General features: G+C 39.2%; 1 protein-coding gene across 2 annotated transcripts in view; it reads right to left on the reverse strand.

The window, feature by feature from the left end:
- LOC118382092 (protein Jumonji-like) overlaps positions 1–16,667 on the reverse strand; it is a 68,426-nt gene that overhangs the window by 9,572 nt on the left and 42,187 nt on the right. Inside the window, exon 11 of one of the 2 annotated variants that reach the window (XM_052503842.1) lies at positions 273–455. In XM_052503842.1, the coding sequence (XP_052359802.1) occupies positions 273–455 (183 nt within the window). The remainder of the gene's footprint in view (positions 1–272; positions 456–16,667) is intronic. The other variant, XM_052503843.1, reaches the window with a different exon arrangement.

Consider the following 16,667-nt stretch of genomic DNA (forward strand, 5'->3'; position numbering starts at 1 on the left):
ACAGCAAAGTAATTCAGATTTTTTTTTTTTATGGAGAATTGAATCTGTATTAATGCTGAAGACCAATACTTTAAACAAACTGATCTTGCAACTTTATCTGTGAAAACAACATTTAACATGCCGATGCCAATGACTAGTAACACTATACTAAATACTACAGTAATGTTAGCATGGCACGTAACATTATAATACATTATGTACTGAATTAAACTATACTCGTCTTTCAACTAATAGCTTTTCCTTCAAGTATTGATACGACGGGGGGCTCCAACCTTGGCAGCCTGGTATCCCGTGTTCAGCCACTGGGGGGTGGCGAAGTGCACTGTCTCGGAGACGCTGTAGCCGCAGCACACCTTGGAGACGAACGCCGCCGGGAAACAGACGACGAACTGGCCACTCTGCTGGACGGTCCGGTGCACTTTGATCCCCGCTCGACACAGCACCTCCGGAGAGATCTGGCGGGAGGGAGAGAGACAGAGAACATGTATTACCTAACGACCAAGTCTACATCCCAAATGGCATCCTGTTCCTGTTACTTCCACCCTATATAGTGCACTACTTACACCCTGTTCCCTATATAGTGCACTAATTACACCCTGTTCCTATATAGTGCACTAATTACACCCTGTTCCTATATAGTGCACTACTTACACCCTGTTCCCTATATAGTGCACTAATTACACCCTGTTCCCTATATAGTGCAGATATTTCCACCAGGGCACAGTGTATGTGTGGGGACAGTGTTTCTGTAGTCCATGTTTATACTGTAGGGGGGGACAGTGTTTCTGTAGTCCATGTTTATACTGTAGGGGGGACAGTGTTTCTGTAGTCCATGTTTATACTGTAGGGGGGGACAGTGTTTCTGTAGTCCATGTTTATACTGTAGTGTGTGGTCAGTGTTTCTGTAGTCCATGTTTATACTGTAGGGGGCAGTGTTTCTGTAGTCCATGTTTATACTGTATGTGTGGACAGTGTTTCTGTAGTCCATGTTTATACTGTATGTGTGGACAGTGTTTCTGTAGTCCATGTTTATACTGTATATGTGGACAGTGTTTCTGTAGTCCATGTTTATACTGTATGTGTGGACAGTGTTTCTGTAGTCCATGTTTATACTGTATGTGTGGGCAGTGTTTCTGTAGTCCATGTTTATACTGTATGTGTGGACAGTGTTTCTGTAGTCCATGTTTATACTGTATGTGTGGACAGTGTTTCTGTAGTCCATGTTTATACTGTATGTGTGGACAGTGTTTCTGTAGTCCATGTTTATACTGTATGTGTGGACAGTGTTTCTGTAGTCCATGTTTATACTGTATGTGTGGACAGTGTTTCTGTAGTCCATGTTTATACTGTATGTGTGGACAGTGTTTCTGTAGTCCATGTTTATACTGTATGTGTGGACAGTGTTTCTGTAGTCCATGTTTATACTGTATGTGTGGACAGTGTTTCTGTAGTCCATGTTTATACTGTATGTGTGGACAGTGTTTCTGTAGTCCATGTTTATACTGTAGGGGGGGGGACAGTGTTTCTGTAGTCCATGTTTATACTGTAGGGGGGACAGTGTTTCTGTAGTCCATGTTTATACTGTATGTGTGGACAGTGTTTCTGTAGTCCATGTTTATACTGTATGTGTGGACAGTGTTTCTGTAGTCCATGTTTATACTGTATGTGTGGACAGTGTTTCTGTAGTCCATGTTTATACTGTATGTGTGGACAGTGTTTCTGTAGTCCATGTTTATACTGTATGTGTGGACAGTGTTTCTGTAGTCCATGTATGTGTGGACAGTGTTTCTGTAGTCCATGTTTATACTGTATGTGTGGACAGTGTTTCTGTAGTCCATGTTTATACTGTATGTGTGGACAGTGTTTCTGTAGTCCATGTGTGTATCTGTAGTCCATGTTTATACTGTATGTGTGGACAGTGTTTCTGTAGTCCATGTTTATACTGTATGTGTGGACAGTGTTTCTGTATTCCATGTTTATACTGTATGTGTGGACAGTGTTTCTGTAGTCCATGTTTATACTGTATGTGTGGACAGTGTTTCTGTAGTCCATGTTTATATATGTGGACAGTGTTTCTGTAGTCCATGTTTATACTGTATGTGGACAGTGTTTCTGTAGTCCATGTTTATACTGTATGTGTGGACAGTGTTTCTGTAGTCCATGTTTATACTGTAGGGGGGGACAGTGTTTCTGTAGTCCATGTTTATACTGTATGTGTGGACAGTGTTCTGTAGTCCATGTTTATACTGTATGTGTGGACAGTGTTTCTGTAGTCCATGTTTATACTGTATGTGTGGACAGTGTTTCTGTAGTCCATGTTTATACTGTATGTGTGGACAGTGTTTCTGTAGTCCATGTTTATACTGTATGTGTGGACAGTGTTTCTGTAGTCCATGTTTATACTGTATGTGTGGACAGTGTTTCTGTAGTCCATGTTTATACTGTATGTGTGGACAGTGTTTCTGTAGTCCATGTTTATACTGTATGTGTGGACAGTGTTTCTGTAGTCCATGTTTATACTGTATGTGTGGACAGTGTTTCTGTAGTCCATGTTTATACTGTATGTGTGGACAGTGTTTCTGTAGTCCATGTTTATACTGTATGTGTGGACAGTGTTTCTGTAGTCCATGTTTATACTGTATGTGTGGACAGTGTTTCTGTAGTCCATGTTTATACTGTATGTGTGGACAGTGTTTCTGTAGTCCATGTTTATACTGTATGTGTGGACAGTGTTTCTGTAGTCCATGTATGTGTGGACAGTGTTTCTGTAGTCCATGTTTATACTGTATGTGTGGACAGTGTTTCTGTAGTCCATGTTTATACTGTATGTGTGGACAGTGTTTCTGTAGTCCATTTTTATACTGTATGTGTGGACAGTGTTTCTGTAGTCCATGTTTATACTGTATGTGTGGACAGTGTTTCTGTAGTCCATGTTTATACTGTAGGGTGGACAGTGTTTCTGTAGTCCATGTTTATACTGTATGTGTGGACAGTGTTTCTGTAGTCCATGTTTATACTGTATGTGTGGACAGTGTTTCTGTAGTCCATGTTTATACTGTATGTGTGGACAGTGTTTCTGTAGTCCATGTTTATACTGTATGTGTGGACAGTGTTTCTGTAGTCCATGTTTATACTGTATGTGTGGACAGTGTTTCTGTAGTCCATGTTTATACTGTATGTGTGGACAGTGTTTCTGTAGTCCATGTTTATACTGTATGTGTGGACAGTGTTTCTGTAGTCCATGTTTATACTGTATGTGTGGACAGTGTTTCTGTAGTCCATGTTTATACTGTATGTGTGGACAGTGTTTCTGTAGTCCATGTTTATACTGTATGTGTGGACAGTGTTTCTGTAGTCCATGTTTATACTGTATGTGTGGACAGTGTATCTGTAGTCCATGTTTATACTGTATGTGTGGACAGTGTTTCTGTAGTCCATGTTTATACTGTATGTGTGGACAGTGTTTCTGTAGTCCATGTTTATACTGTATGTGTGGACAGTGTTTCTGTAGTCCATGTTTATACTGTATGTGTGGACAGTGTTTCTGTAGTCCATGTTTATACTGTATGTGTGGACAGTGTTTCTGTAGTCCATGTTTATACTGTATGTGTGGACAGTGTTTCTGTAGTCCATGTTTATACTGTATGTGTGGACAGTGTTTCTGTAGTCCATGTTTATACTGTATGTGTGGACAGTGTTTCTGTAGTCCATGTTTATACTGTATGTGTGGACAGTGTTTCTGTAGTCCATGTTTATACTGTATGTGTGGACAGTGTTTCTGTAGTCCATGTTTATACTGTATGTGTGGACAGTGTTTCTGTAGTCCATGTTTATACTGTATGTGTGGACAGTGTTTCTGTAGTCCATGTTTATACTGTATGTGTGGACAGTGTTTCTGTAGTCCATGTTTATACTGTATGTGTGGACAGTGTTTCTGTAGTCCATGTTTATACTGTATGTGTGGACAGTGTTTCTGTAGTCCATGTTTATACTGTATGTGTGGACAGTGTTTCTGTAGTCCATGTTTATACTGTATGTGTGGACAGTGTTTCTGTAGTCCATGTTTATACTGTATGTGTGGACAGTGTTTCTTTAGTCCATGTTTATACTGTTTGTTTGGACAGTGTTTCTTTAGTCCATGTTTATACTGTATGTGTGGACAGTGTTTCTGTAGTCCATGTTTATACTGTATGTGTGGACAGTGTTTCTGTAGTCCATGTTTATACTGTATGTGTGGACAGTGTTTCTGTAGTCCATGTTTATACTGTATGTGTGGACAGTGTTTCTGTAGTCCATGTTTATACTGTATGTGTGGACAGTGTTTCTGTAGTCCATGTTTATACTGTATGTGTGGACAGTGTTTCTGTAGTCCATGTTTATACTGTATGTGTGGACAGTGTTTCTGTAGTCCATGTTTATACTGTATGTGTGGACAGTGTTTCTGTAGTCCATGTTTATACTGTATGTGTGGACAGTGTTTCTGTAGTCCATGTTTATACTGTATGTGTGGACAGTGTTTCTGTAGTCCATGTTTATACTGTATGTGTGGACAGTGTTTCTGTAGTCCATGTTTATACTGTATGTGTGGACAGTGTTTCTGTAGTCCATGTTTATACTGTATGTGTGGACAGTGTTTCTGTAGTCCATGTTTATACTGTATGTGTGGACAGTGTTTCTGTAGTCCATGTTTATACTGTATATGTGGACAGTGTTTCTGTAGTCCATGTTTATACTGTATGTGTGGACAGTGTTTCTGTAGTCATGTTTATACATGTTTATACTGTATGTGTGGACAGTGTTTCTGTAGTCCATGTTTATACTGTATGTGTGGACAGTGTTTCTGTAGTCCATGTTTATACTGTATGTGTGGACAGTGTTTCTGTAGTCCATGTTTATACTGTATGTGTGGACAGTGTTTCTGTAGTCCATGTTTATACTGTATGTGTGGACAGTGTTTCTGTAGTCCATGTTTATACTGTATGTGTGGACAGTGTTTCTGTAGTCCATGTTTATACTGTATGTGTGGACAGTGTTTCTGTAGTCCATGTTTATACTGTATGTGTGGACAGTGTTTCTGTAGTCCATGTTTATACTGTATGTGTGGACAGTGTTTCTGTAGTCCATGTTTATACTGTATGTGTGGACAGTGTTTCTGTAGTCCATGTTTATACTGTATGTGTGGACAGTGTTTCTGTAGTCCATGTTTATACTGTATGTGTGGACAGTGTTTCTGTAGTCCATGTTTATACTGTATGTGTGGACAGTGTTTCTGTAGTCCATGTTTATACTGTAGTGTTTCTGTAGTCCATGTTTATACTGTATGTGTGGACAGTGTTTCTGTAGTCCATGTTTATACTGTATGTCCATGTTTTATAGTCCATGTTTATACTGTATGTGTGGACAGTGTTTCTGTAGTCCATGTTTATACTGTATGTGTGGACAGTGTTTCTGTAGTCCATGTTTATACTGTATGTGTGGACAGTGTTTCTGTAGTCCATGTTTATACTGTATGTGTGGACAGTGTTTCTGTAGTCCATGTTTATACTGTATGTGTGGACAGTGTTTCTGTAGTCCATGTTTATACTGTATGTGTGGACAGTGTTTCTGTAGTCCATGTTTATACTGTATGTGTGGACAGTGTTTCTGTAGTCCATGTTTATACTGTATGTGTGGACAGTGTTTCTGTAGTCCATGTTTATACTGTATGTGTGGACAGTGTTTCTGTAGTCCATGTTTATACTGTATGTGTGGACAGTGTTTCTGTAGTCCATGTTTATACTGTATGTGTGGACAGTGTTTCTGTAGTCCATGTTTATACTGTATGTGTGGACAGTGTTTCTAGTGTTTATACTGTATGTGTGGACAGTGTTTATACTGTATGTGTGGACAGTGTTTCTGTAGTCCATGTTTATACTGTATGTGTGGACAGTGTTTCTGTAGTCCATGTTTATACTGTATGTGTGGACAGTGTTTCTGTAGTCCATGTTTATACTGTATGTGTGGACAGTGTTTCTGTAGTCCATGTTTATACTGTATGTGTGGACAGTGTTTCTGTAGTCCATGTTTATACTGTATGTGTGGACAGTGTTTCTGTAGTCCATGTTTATACTGTATGTGTGGACAGTGTTTCTGTAGTCCATGTTTATACTGTATGTGTGGACAGTGTTTCATGTTTATCCATGTTTATACTGTAGTCCATGTTTATACTGTGTGGACAGTGTTTCTGTAGTCCATGTTTATACTGTATGTGTGGACAGTGTTTCTGTAGTCCATGTTTATACTGTATGTGTGGACAGTGTTTCTGTAGTCCATGTTTATACTGTATGTTGGACAGTGTTTCTGTAGTCCATGTTTATACTGTATGTGTGGACAGTGTTTCTGTAGTCCATGTTTATACTGTATGTGTGGACAGTGTTTCTGTAGTCCATGTTTTTATGGACAGTGTTTCTGTAGTCCATGTTTATACTGTATGTGTGGACAGTGTTTCTGTAGTCCATGTTTATACTGTATGTGTGGGTAGTGTTTCTGTAGTCCATGTTTATACTGTATGTGTGGACAGTGTTTCTGTAGTCCATGTTTATACTGTATGTGTGGGTAGTGTTTCTGTAGTCCATGTTTATACTGTATGTGTGGACAGTGTTTCTGTAGTCCATGTTTATACTGTATGTGTGGACAGTGTTTCTGTAGTCCATGTTTATACTGTATGTGTGGACAGTGTTTCTGTAGTCCATGTTTATACTGTATGTGTGGACAGTGTTTCTGTAGTCCATGTTTATACTGTATGTGTGGACAGTGTTTCTGTAGTCCATGTTTATACTTGTGGGGACAGTGTTTCTGTAGTCCATGTTTATACTGTAGGGGGGACAGTGTTTCTGTAGTCCATGTTTATACTGTTTATAGTCCTGTGTGGGGACAGTGTTTCTGTAGTCCATGTTTATACTGTATGTGTGGACAGTGTTTCTGTAGTCCATGTTTATACTGTATGTGTACAGTGTTTCTGTAGTCCATGTTTATACTGGGGGGACAGTGTTTCTGTAGTCCATGTTTATACTGTATGTGTGGACAGTGTTTCTGTAGTCCATGTTTATACTGTATGTGTGGTCAGTGTTTCTGTAGTCCATGTTTATACTGTATGGGGGGACAGTGTTTCTGTAGTCCATGTTTATACTGTAGGGGGGACAGTGTTTCTGTAGTCCATGTTTATACTGTGGACAGTGGGGGACAGTGTTTCAGTGTAGTCCATGTTTATACTGTAGGGGGGACAGTGTTTCTGTAGTCCATGTTTATACTGTATGTGTGGTCAGTGTTTCTGTAGTCCATGTTTATACTGTATGTGTGGTCAGTGTTTCTGTAGTCCATGTTTATACTGTAGGGGGGACAGTGTTTCTGTAGTCCATGTTTATACTGTATGTGTGGACAGTGTTTCTGTAGTCCATGTTTATACTGTATGTGTGGACAGTGTTTCTGTAGTCCATGTTTATACTGTATGTGTGGACAGTGTTTCTGTAGTCCATGTTTATACTGTATGTGTGGACAGTGTTTCTGTAGTCCATGTTTATACTGTATGTGTGGACAGTGTTTCTGTAGTCCATGTTTATACTGTATGTGTGGACAGTGTTTCTGTAGTCCATGTTTATACTGTATGTGTGGACAGTGTTTATCTGTAGTCCATGTCCATGTTTATACTGTATGTGTGGACAGTGTTTCTGTAGTCCATGTTTATACTGTATGTGTGGACAGTGTTTCTGTAGTCCATGTTTATAGTCCATGTTTATATGTGTGGACAGTGTTTCTGTAGTCCATGTTTATACTGTATATGTGTGGACAGTGTTTCTGTAGTCCATGTTTATACTGTATGTGTGGACAGTGTTTCTGTAGTCCATGTTTATACTGTATGTGTGGACAGTGTTTCTGTAGTCCATGTTTATACTGTATGTGTGGACAGTGTTTCTGTAGTCCATGTTTATACTGTATGTGTGGACAGTGTTTCTGTAGTCCATGTTTATACTGTAGGGGGACAGTGTTTCTGTAGTCCATGTTTATACTGTATGTGTGGACAGTGTTTCTGTAGTCCATGTTTATACTGTATGTGTGGACAGTGTTTCTGTAGTCCATGTTTATACTGTATGTGTGGACAGTGTTTCTGTAGTCCATGTTTATACTGTATGTGTGGACAGTGTTTCTGTAGTCCATGTTTATACTGTATGTGTGGACAGTGTTTCTGTAGTCCATGTTTATACTGTATGTGTGGACAGTGTTTCTGTAGTCCGTGTTTATACTGTATGTGTGGACAGTGTTTCTGTAGTCCATGTTTATACTGTATGTGTGGACAGTGTTTCTGTAGTCCATGTTTATACTGTATGTGTGGACAGTGTTTCTGTAGTCCATGTTTATTTATAGTGTTTCTGTAGTCCATGTTTATATGTGTGGACAGTGTTTCTGTAGTCCATGTTTATACTGTATGTGTGGACAGTGTTTCTGTAGTCCATGTTTATACTGTATGTGTGGACAGTGTTTCTGTAGTCCATGTTTATACTGTATGTGTGGACAGTGTTTCTGTAGTCCATGTTTATACTGTATGTGTGGACAGTGTTTCTGTAGTCCATGTTTATACTGTATGTGTGGACAGTGTTTCTGTAGTCCATGTTTATACTGTATGTGTGGACAGTGTTTCTGTAGTCCATGTTTATACTGTATGTGTGGACAGTGTTTCTGTAGTCCATGTTTATACTGTATGTGTGGACAGTGTTTCTGTAGTCCATGTTTATACTGTATGTGTGGACAGTGTTTCTGTAGTCCATGTTTATACTGTATGTGTGGACAGTGTTTCTGTAGTCCATGTTTATACTGTATGTGTGGACAGTGTTTCTGTAGTCCATGTTTATACTGTATGTGTGGACAGTGTTTCTGTAGTCCATGTTTATACTGTATGTGTGGACAGTGTTTCTGTAGTCCATGTTTATACTGTATGTGACAGTGTTTCAGTCCATGTTTATACTGTATGTGTGGACAGTGTTTCTGTAGTCCATGTTTATACTGTATGTGTGGACAGTGTTTCTGTAGTCCATGTTTATACTGTATGTGTGGACAGTGTTTCTAGTCCATGTTTATACTGTATGTGTGGACATGTCCATTTATACTGTGGACAGTGTTTCTGTAGTCCATGTTTATACTGTATGTGTGGACAGTGTTTCTGTAGTCCATGTTTATACTGTATGTGTGGACAGTGTTTCTGTAGTCCATGTTTATACTGTATGTGTGGACAGTGTTTCTGTAGTCCATGTTTATACTGTATGTGTGGACAGTGTTTCTGTAGTCCATGTTTATACTGTATGTGTGGACAGTGTTTCTGTAGTCCATGTTTATACTGTATGTGTGGACAGTGTTTCTGTAGTCCATGTTTATACTGTATGTGTGGACAGTGTTTCTGTAGTCCATGTTTATACTGTGTAGTCCATGTTTATACTGGGTGGACATAGTCCATGTTTATACTGTAGGGGGACAGTGTTTCTGTAGTCCATGTTTATACTGTATGTGTGGACAGTGTTTCTGTAGTCCATGTTTATACTGTATGTGTGGACAGTGTTTCTGTAGTCCATGTTTATACTGTATGTGTGGACAGTGTTTCTGTAGTCCATGTTTATACTGTATGTGTGGACAGTGTTTCTGTAGTCCATGTTTATACTGTATGTGTGGACAGTGTTTCTAGTCCATGTTTATACTGTAGTCCATGTTTATACTGTATGTGTGGACAGTGTTTCTGTAGTCCATGTTTATACTGTATGTGTGGACAGTGTTTCTGTAGTCCATGTTTATACTGTATGTGTGGACAGTGTTTCTGTAGTCCATGTTTATACTGTATGTGTGGACAGTGTTTCTGTAGTCCATGTTTATCCATGTTTATACTGTATGTGTGGACAGTGTTTTCTGTAGTCCATGTGTGGACAGTGTTTCTGTAGTCCATGACAGTGTTTCTGTAGTCCATGTTTATACTGTATGTGTGTGTTTCAGTCCATGTTTATACTGTATGTGTGGACAGTGTTTCTGTAGTCCATGTTTATACTGTATGTGTGGACAGTGTTTCTGTAGTCCATGTTTATACTGTATGTGTGGACAGTGTTTCTGTAGTCCATGTTTATACTGTATGTGTGGACAGTGTTTCTGTAGTCCATGTTTATACTGTATGTGGGGGACAGTGTTTCTGTAGTCCATGTTTATACTGTATGTGTGGACAGTGTTTCTGTAGTCCATGTTTATACTGTATGTGTGGACAGTGTTTCTGTAGTCCATGTTTATACTGTATGTGTGGACAGTGTTTCTGTAGTCCATGTTTATACTGTATGTGTGGACAGTGTTTCTGTAGTCCATGTTTATATGGACAGTGTTTCTAGTCCATGTTTATACTGTATGTGTGGACAGTGTTTCTGTCCATGTATGTGTGGACAGTGTTTCTGTAGTCCATGTTTATACTGTATGTGTGGACAGTGTTTCTGTAGTCCATGTTTATACTGTTTATTCTGTAGTCCATGTTTATACTGTATGTGTGGACAGTGTTTCTGTAGTCCATGTTTATACTGTATGTGTGGACAGTGTTTCTGTAGTCCATGTTTATACTGTATGTGTGGACAGTGTTTCTGTAGTCCATGTTTATACTGTATGTGTGGACAGTGTTTCTGTAGTCCATGTTTATACTGTATGTGTGGACAGTGTTTCTGTAGTCCATGTTTATACTGTATGTGTGGACAGTGTTTCTGTAGTCCATGTTTATACTGTATGTGTGGACAGTGTTTCTGTAGTCCATGTTTATACTGTATGTGACAGTGGACATGTGTTTCTGTAGTCCATGTTTATACTGTATGTGTGGACAGTGTTTCTGTAGTCCATGTTTATACTGTATGTGTGGACAGTGTTTCTGTAGTCCATGTTTATACTGTATGTGTGGACAGTGTTTCTGTAGTCCATGTTTATACTGTATGTGTGGACAGTGTTTCTGTAGTCCATGTTTATACTGTATGTGTGGACAGTGTTTCTGTAGTCCATGTTTATACTGTATGTGTGGACAGTGTTTCTGTAGTCCATGTTTATACTGTATGTGTGGACAGTGTTTCTGTAGTCCATGTTTATACTGTATGTGTGGACAGTGTTTCTGTAGTCCATGTTTATACTGTATGTGTGGACAGTGTTTCTGTAGTCCATGTTTATACTGTATGTGTGGACAGTGTTTCTGTAGTCCATGTTTATACTGTATGTGTGGACAGTGTTTCTGTAGTCCATGTTTATACTGTATGTGTGGACAGTGTTTCTGTAGTCCATGTTTATACTGTATGTGTGGACAGTGTTTCTGTAGTCCATGTTTATACTGTATGTGTGGACAGTGTTTCTGTAGTCCATGTTTATTGTATGGACAGTGTTTCTGTAGTCCATGTTTATACTGTATGTGTGGACAGTAGTCCATGTTTCTGTAGTCCATGTTTATACTGTTTATACTGTGGACAGTGTTTCTGTAGTCCATGTTTATACTGTATGTGGACAGTGGTCCAGTGTTTCAGTGTTTCTGTAGTCCATGTTTATACTGTATGTGTGGACAGTGTTTCTGTAGTCCATGTTTATACTGTATGTGTGGACAGTGTTTCTGTAGTCCATGTTTATACTGTATGTGTGGACAGTGTTTCTGTAGTCCATGTTTATACTGTATGTGTGGACAGTGTTTCTGTAGTCCATGTTTATACTGTATGTGTGGACAGTGTTTCTGTAGTCCATGTTTATACTGTATGTGTGGACAGTGTTTCTGTAGTCCATGTTTATACTGTATGTGTGGACAGTGTTTCTGTAGTCCATGTTTATACTGTGTTTCTGTAGTCCATGTTTATACTGTATGTGTGGACAGTGTTTCTGTAGTCCATGTTTATACTGTATGTGTGGACAGTGTTTCTGTAGTCCATGTTTATACTGTATGTGTGGACAGTGTTTCTGTAGTCCATGTTTATACTGTATGTGTGGACAGTGTTTCTGTAGTCCATGTTTATACTGTATGACAGTGGACAGTTTATACTGTATGTGTGGACAGTGTTTCTGTAGTCCATGTTTATACTGTATGTGTGGACAGTGTTTCTGTAGTCCATGTTTATACTGTATGTGTGGACAGTGTTTCTGTAGTCCATGTTTATACTGTAGTGTTTCTGTAGGGGGACAGTGTTTCTGTAGTCCATGTTTATACTGTATGTGTGGTCAGTGTTTCTGTAGTCCATGTTTATACTGTATGTGTGGTCAGTGTTTCTGGTCCATGTTTATACTGTCCATGTTTATACTGGGGGACAGTGTTTCTGTAGTCCATGTTTATACTGTATGTGTGGACAGTGTTTCTGTAGTCCATGTTTATACTGTATGTGTGGACAGTGTTTCTGTAGTCCATGTTTATACTGTTGGGGGACAGTGTTTCTGTAGTCCATGTTTATACTGTAGGGGGACAGTGTTTCTGTAGTCCATGTTTATACTGTAGGGGGACAGTGTTTCTGTAGTCCATGTTTATACTGTATGGGGGACAGTGTTTCTGTAGTCCATGTTTATACTGTATGTGTGGTCAGTGTTTCTGTAGTCCATGTTTATACTGTATGTGTGGACAGTGTTTCTGTAGTCCATGTTTATACTGTAGGGGGGACAGTGTTTCTGTAGTCCATGTTTATACTGTATGTGTGGACAGTGTTTCTGTAGTCCATGTTTATACTGTATGTGTGGACAGTGTTTCTGTAGTCCATGTTTATACTGTATGTGTGGACAGTGTTTCTGTAGTCCATGTTTATACTGTATGTGTGGACAGTGTTTCTGTAGTCCATGTTTATACTGTATGTGTGGACAGTGTTTCTGTAGTCCATGTTTATACTGTATGTGTGGACAGTGTTTCTGTACTCCATGTTTATACTGTATGTGTGGACAGTGTATCTGTAGTCCATGTTTATACTGTATGTGTGGACAGTGTTTCTGTAGTCCATGTTTATACTGTATGTGTGGACAGTGTTTCTGTAGTCCATGTTTATACTGTATGTGTGGACAGTGTTTCTGTAGTCCATGTTTATACTGTATGTGTGGACAGTGTTTCTGTAGTCCATGTTTATACTGTATGTGTGGACAGTGTTTCTGTAGTCCATGTTTATACTGTATGTGTGGACAGTGTTTCTGTAGTCCATGTTTATACTGTATGTGTGGACAGTGTTTCTGTAGTCCATGTTTATACTGTATGTGTGGACAGTGTTTCTGTACTCCATGTTTATACTGTATGTGTGGACAGTGTTTCTGTACTCCATGTTTATACTGTAGGGGGGACAGTGTTTCTGTAGTCCATGTTTATACTGTATGTGTGGACAGTGTTTCTGTAGTCCATGTTTATACTGTATGTGTGGACAGTGTTTCTGTAGTCCATGTTTATACTGTATGTGTGGACAGTGTTTCTGTAGTCCATGTTTATACTGTATGTGTGGACACAGTGTGTATCTGTGGACAGTCCATGTTTATACTGTATGTGTGGACAGTGTTTCTGTAGTCCATGTTTATACTGTATGTGTGGACAGTGTTTCTGTAGTCCATGTTTATACTGTATGTGTGGACAGTGTTTCTGTAGTCCATGTTTATACTGTATGTGTGGACAGTGTTTCTGTAGTCCATGTTTATACTGTATGTGTGGACAGTGTTTCTGTAGTCCATGTTTATACTGTATGTGTGGACAGTGTTTCTGTAGTCCATGTTTATACTGTATGTGTGGACAGTGTTTCTGTAGTCCATGTTTATACTGTATGTGTGGACAGTGTTTCTGTAGTCCATGTTTATACTGTATGTGTGGTTTATACTGTTTCTGTAGTCCATGTTTATACTGTATGTGTGGACAGTGTTTCTGTAGTCCATGTTTATACTGTATGTGTGGACAGTGTTTCTGTAGTCCATGTTTATACTGTATGTGTGGACAGTGTTTCTGTAGTCCATGTTTATACTGTATGTGTGGACAGTGTTTCTGTAGTCCATGTTTATACTGTATGTGTGGACAGTGTTTCTGTAGTCCATGTTTATACTGTATGTGTGGACAGTGTTTCTGTAGTCCATGTTTATACTGTATGTGTGGGTAGTGTTTCTGTAGTCCATGTTTATACTGTATGTGTGGACAGTGTTTCTGTAGTCCATGTTTATACTGTAGGGGGACAGTGTTTCTGTAGTCCATGTTTATACTGTATGTGTGGACAGTGTTTCTGTAGTCCATGTTTATACTGTATGTGTGGACAGTGTTTCTGTAGTCCATGTTTATACTGTATGTGTGGACAGTGTTTCTGTAGTCCATGTTTATACTGTATGTGTGGACAGTGTTTCTGTAGTCCATGTTTATACTGTATGTGTGGACAGTGTTTCTGTAGTCCATGTTTATACTGTATGTGTGGACAGTGTTTCTGTAGTCCATGTTTATACTGTATGTGTGGACAGTGTTTCTGTAGTCCATGTTTATACTGTATGTGTGGACAGTGTTTCTGTAGTCCATGTTTATACTGTATGTGTGGACAGTGTTTCTGTAGTCCATGTTTATACTGTATGTGTGGACAGTGTTTCTGTAGTCCATGTTTATACTGTAGGGGGGACAGTGTTTCTGTAGTCCATGTTTATACTGTATGTGTGGACAGTGTTTCTGTAGTCCATGTTTATACTGTATGTGTGGACAGTGTTTCTGTAGTCCATGTTTATACTGTATGTGTGGACAGTGTTTCTGTAGTCCATGTTTATACTGTATGTGTGGACAGTGTTTCTGTAGTCCATGTTTATACTGTATGTGTGGACAGTGTTTCTGTAGTCCATGTTTATACTGTATGTGTGGACAGTGTTTCTGTAGTCCATGTTTATACTGTATGTGTGGACAGTGTTTCTGTAGTCCATGTTTATACTGTATGTGTGGACAGTGTTTCTGTAGTCCATGTTTATACTGTATGTGTGGACAGTGTTTCTGTAGTCCATGTTTATACTGTATGTGTGGACAGTGTTTCTGTAGTCCATGTTTATACTGTATGTGTGGACAGTGTTTCTGTAGTCCATGTTTATACTGTATGTGTGGACAGTGTTTCTGTAGTCCATGTTTATACTGTATGTGTGGACAGTGTTTCTGTAGTCCATGTTTATACTGTATGTGTGGACAGTGTTTCTGTAGTCCATGTTTATACTGTATGTGTGGACAGTGTTTCTGTAGTCCATGTTTATACTGTATGTGTGGACAGTGTTTCTGTAGTCCATGTTTATACTGTATGTGTGGACAGTGTTTCTGTAGTCCATGTTTATACTGTATGTGTGGACAGTGTTTCTGTAGTCCATGTTTATACTGTATGTGTGGACAGTGTTTCTGTAGTCCATGTTTATACTGTATGTGTGGACAGTGTTTCTGTAGTCCATGTTTATACTGTATGTGTGGACAGTGTTTCTGTAGTCCATGTTTATACTGTAGGGGGGACAGTGTTTCTGTAGTCCATGTTTATACTGTAGGGGGGACAGTGTTTCTGTAGTCCATGTTTATACTGTATGTGTGGTCAGTGTTTCTGTAGTCCATGTTTATACTGTATGTGTGGTCAGTGTTTCTGTAGTCCATGTTTATACTGTATGGGGGACAGTGTTTCTGTAGTCCATGTTTATACTGTATGTGTGGTCAGTGTTTCTGTAGTCCATGTTTATACTGTATGTGTGGTCAGTGTTTCTGTAGTCCATGTTTATACTGTATGGGGGGACAGTGTTTCTGTAGTCCATGTTTATACTGTAGGGGGACAGTGTTTCTGTAGTCCATGTTTATACTGTGTAGTCCATGTTTATACTGTATGGGGGACAGTGTTTCTGTAGTCCATGTTTATACTGTAGGGGGGGACAGTGTTTCTGTAGTCCATGTTTATACTGTATGTGTGGTCAGTGTTTCTGTAGTCCATGTTTATACTGTATGTGTGGTCAGTGTTTCTGTAGTCCATGTTTATACTGTAGGGGGGACAGTGTTTCTGTAGTCCATGTTTATACTGTAGGGGGACAGTGTTTCTGTAGTCCATGTTTATACTGTATGTGTGGTCAGTGTTTCTGTAGTCCATGTTTATACTGTATGTGTGGGCAGTGTTTCTGTAGTCCATGTTTATACTGTATGTGTGGACAGTGTTTCTGTAGTCCATGTTTATACTGTATGTGTGGACAGTGTTTCTGTAGTCCATGTTTATACTGTATGTGTGGACAGTGTATCCTGTACTCCATGTTTATACTGTATGTGTGGACAGTGTTTCTGTAGTCCATGTTTATACTGTATGTGTGGACAGTGTTTCTGTAGTCCATGTTTATACTGTATGTGTGGACAGTGTTTCTGTAGTCCATGTTTATACTGTATGTGTGGACAGTGTTTCTGTAGTCCATGTTTATACTGTAGGGGGGACAGTGTTTCTGTAGTCCATGTTTATACTGTAGGGGGGGGACAGTGTTTCTGTAGTCCATGTTTATACTGTAGGGGGGCAGTGTTTCTGTAGTCCATGTTTATACTGTATGTGTGGACAGTGTTTCTGTAGTCCATGTTTATACTGTATGTGTGGACAGTGTTTCTGTAGTCCATGTTTATACTGTATGTGTGGACAGTGTTTCTGTAGTCCATGTTTATACTGTATGTGTGGACAGTGTTTCTGTAG

The sequence above is a fragment of the Oncorhynchus keta genome, unplaced genomic scaffold (assembly GCF_023373465.1).
Source record: "Oncorhynchus keta strain PuntledgeMale-10-30-2019 unplaced genomic scaffold, Oket_V2 Un_contig_18072_pilon_pilon, whole genome shotgun sequence".
NCBI classification, from domain to species: domain Eukaryota; kingdom Metazoa; phylum Chordata; class Actinopteri; order Salmoniformes; family Salmonidae; genus Oncorhynchus; species Oncorhynchus keta.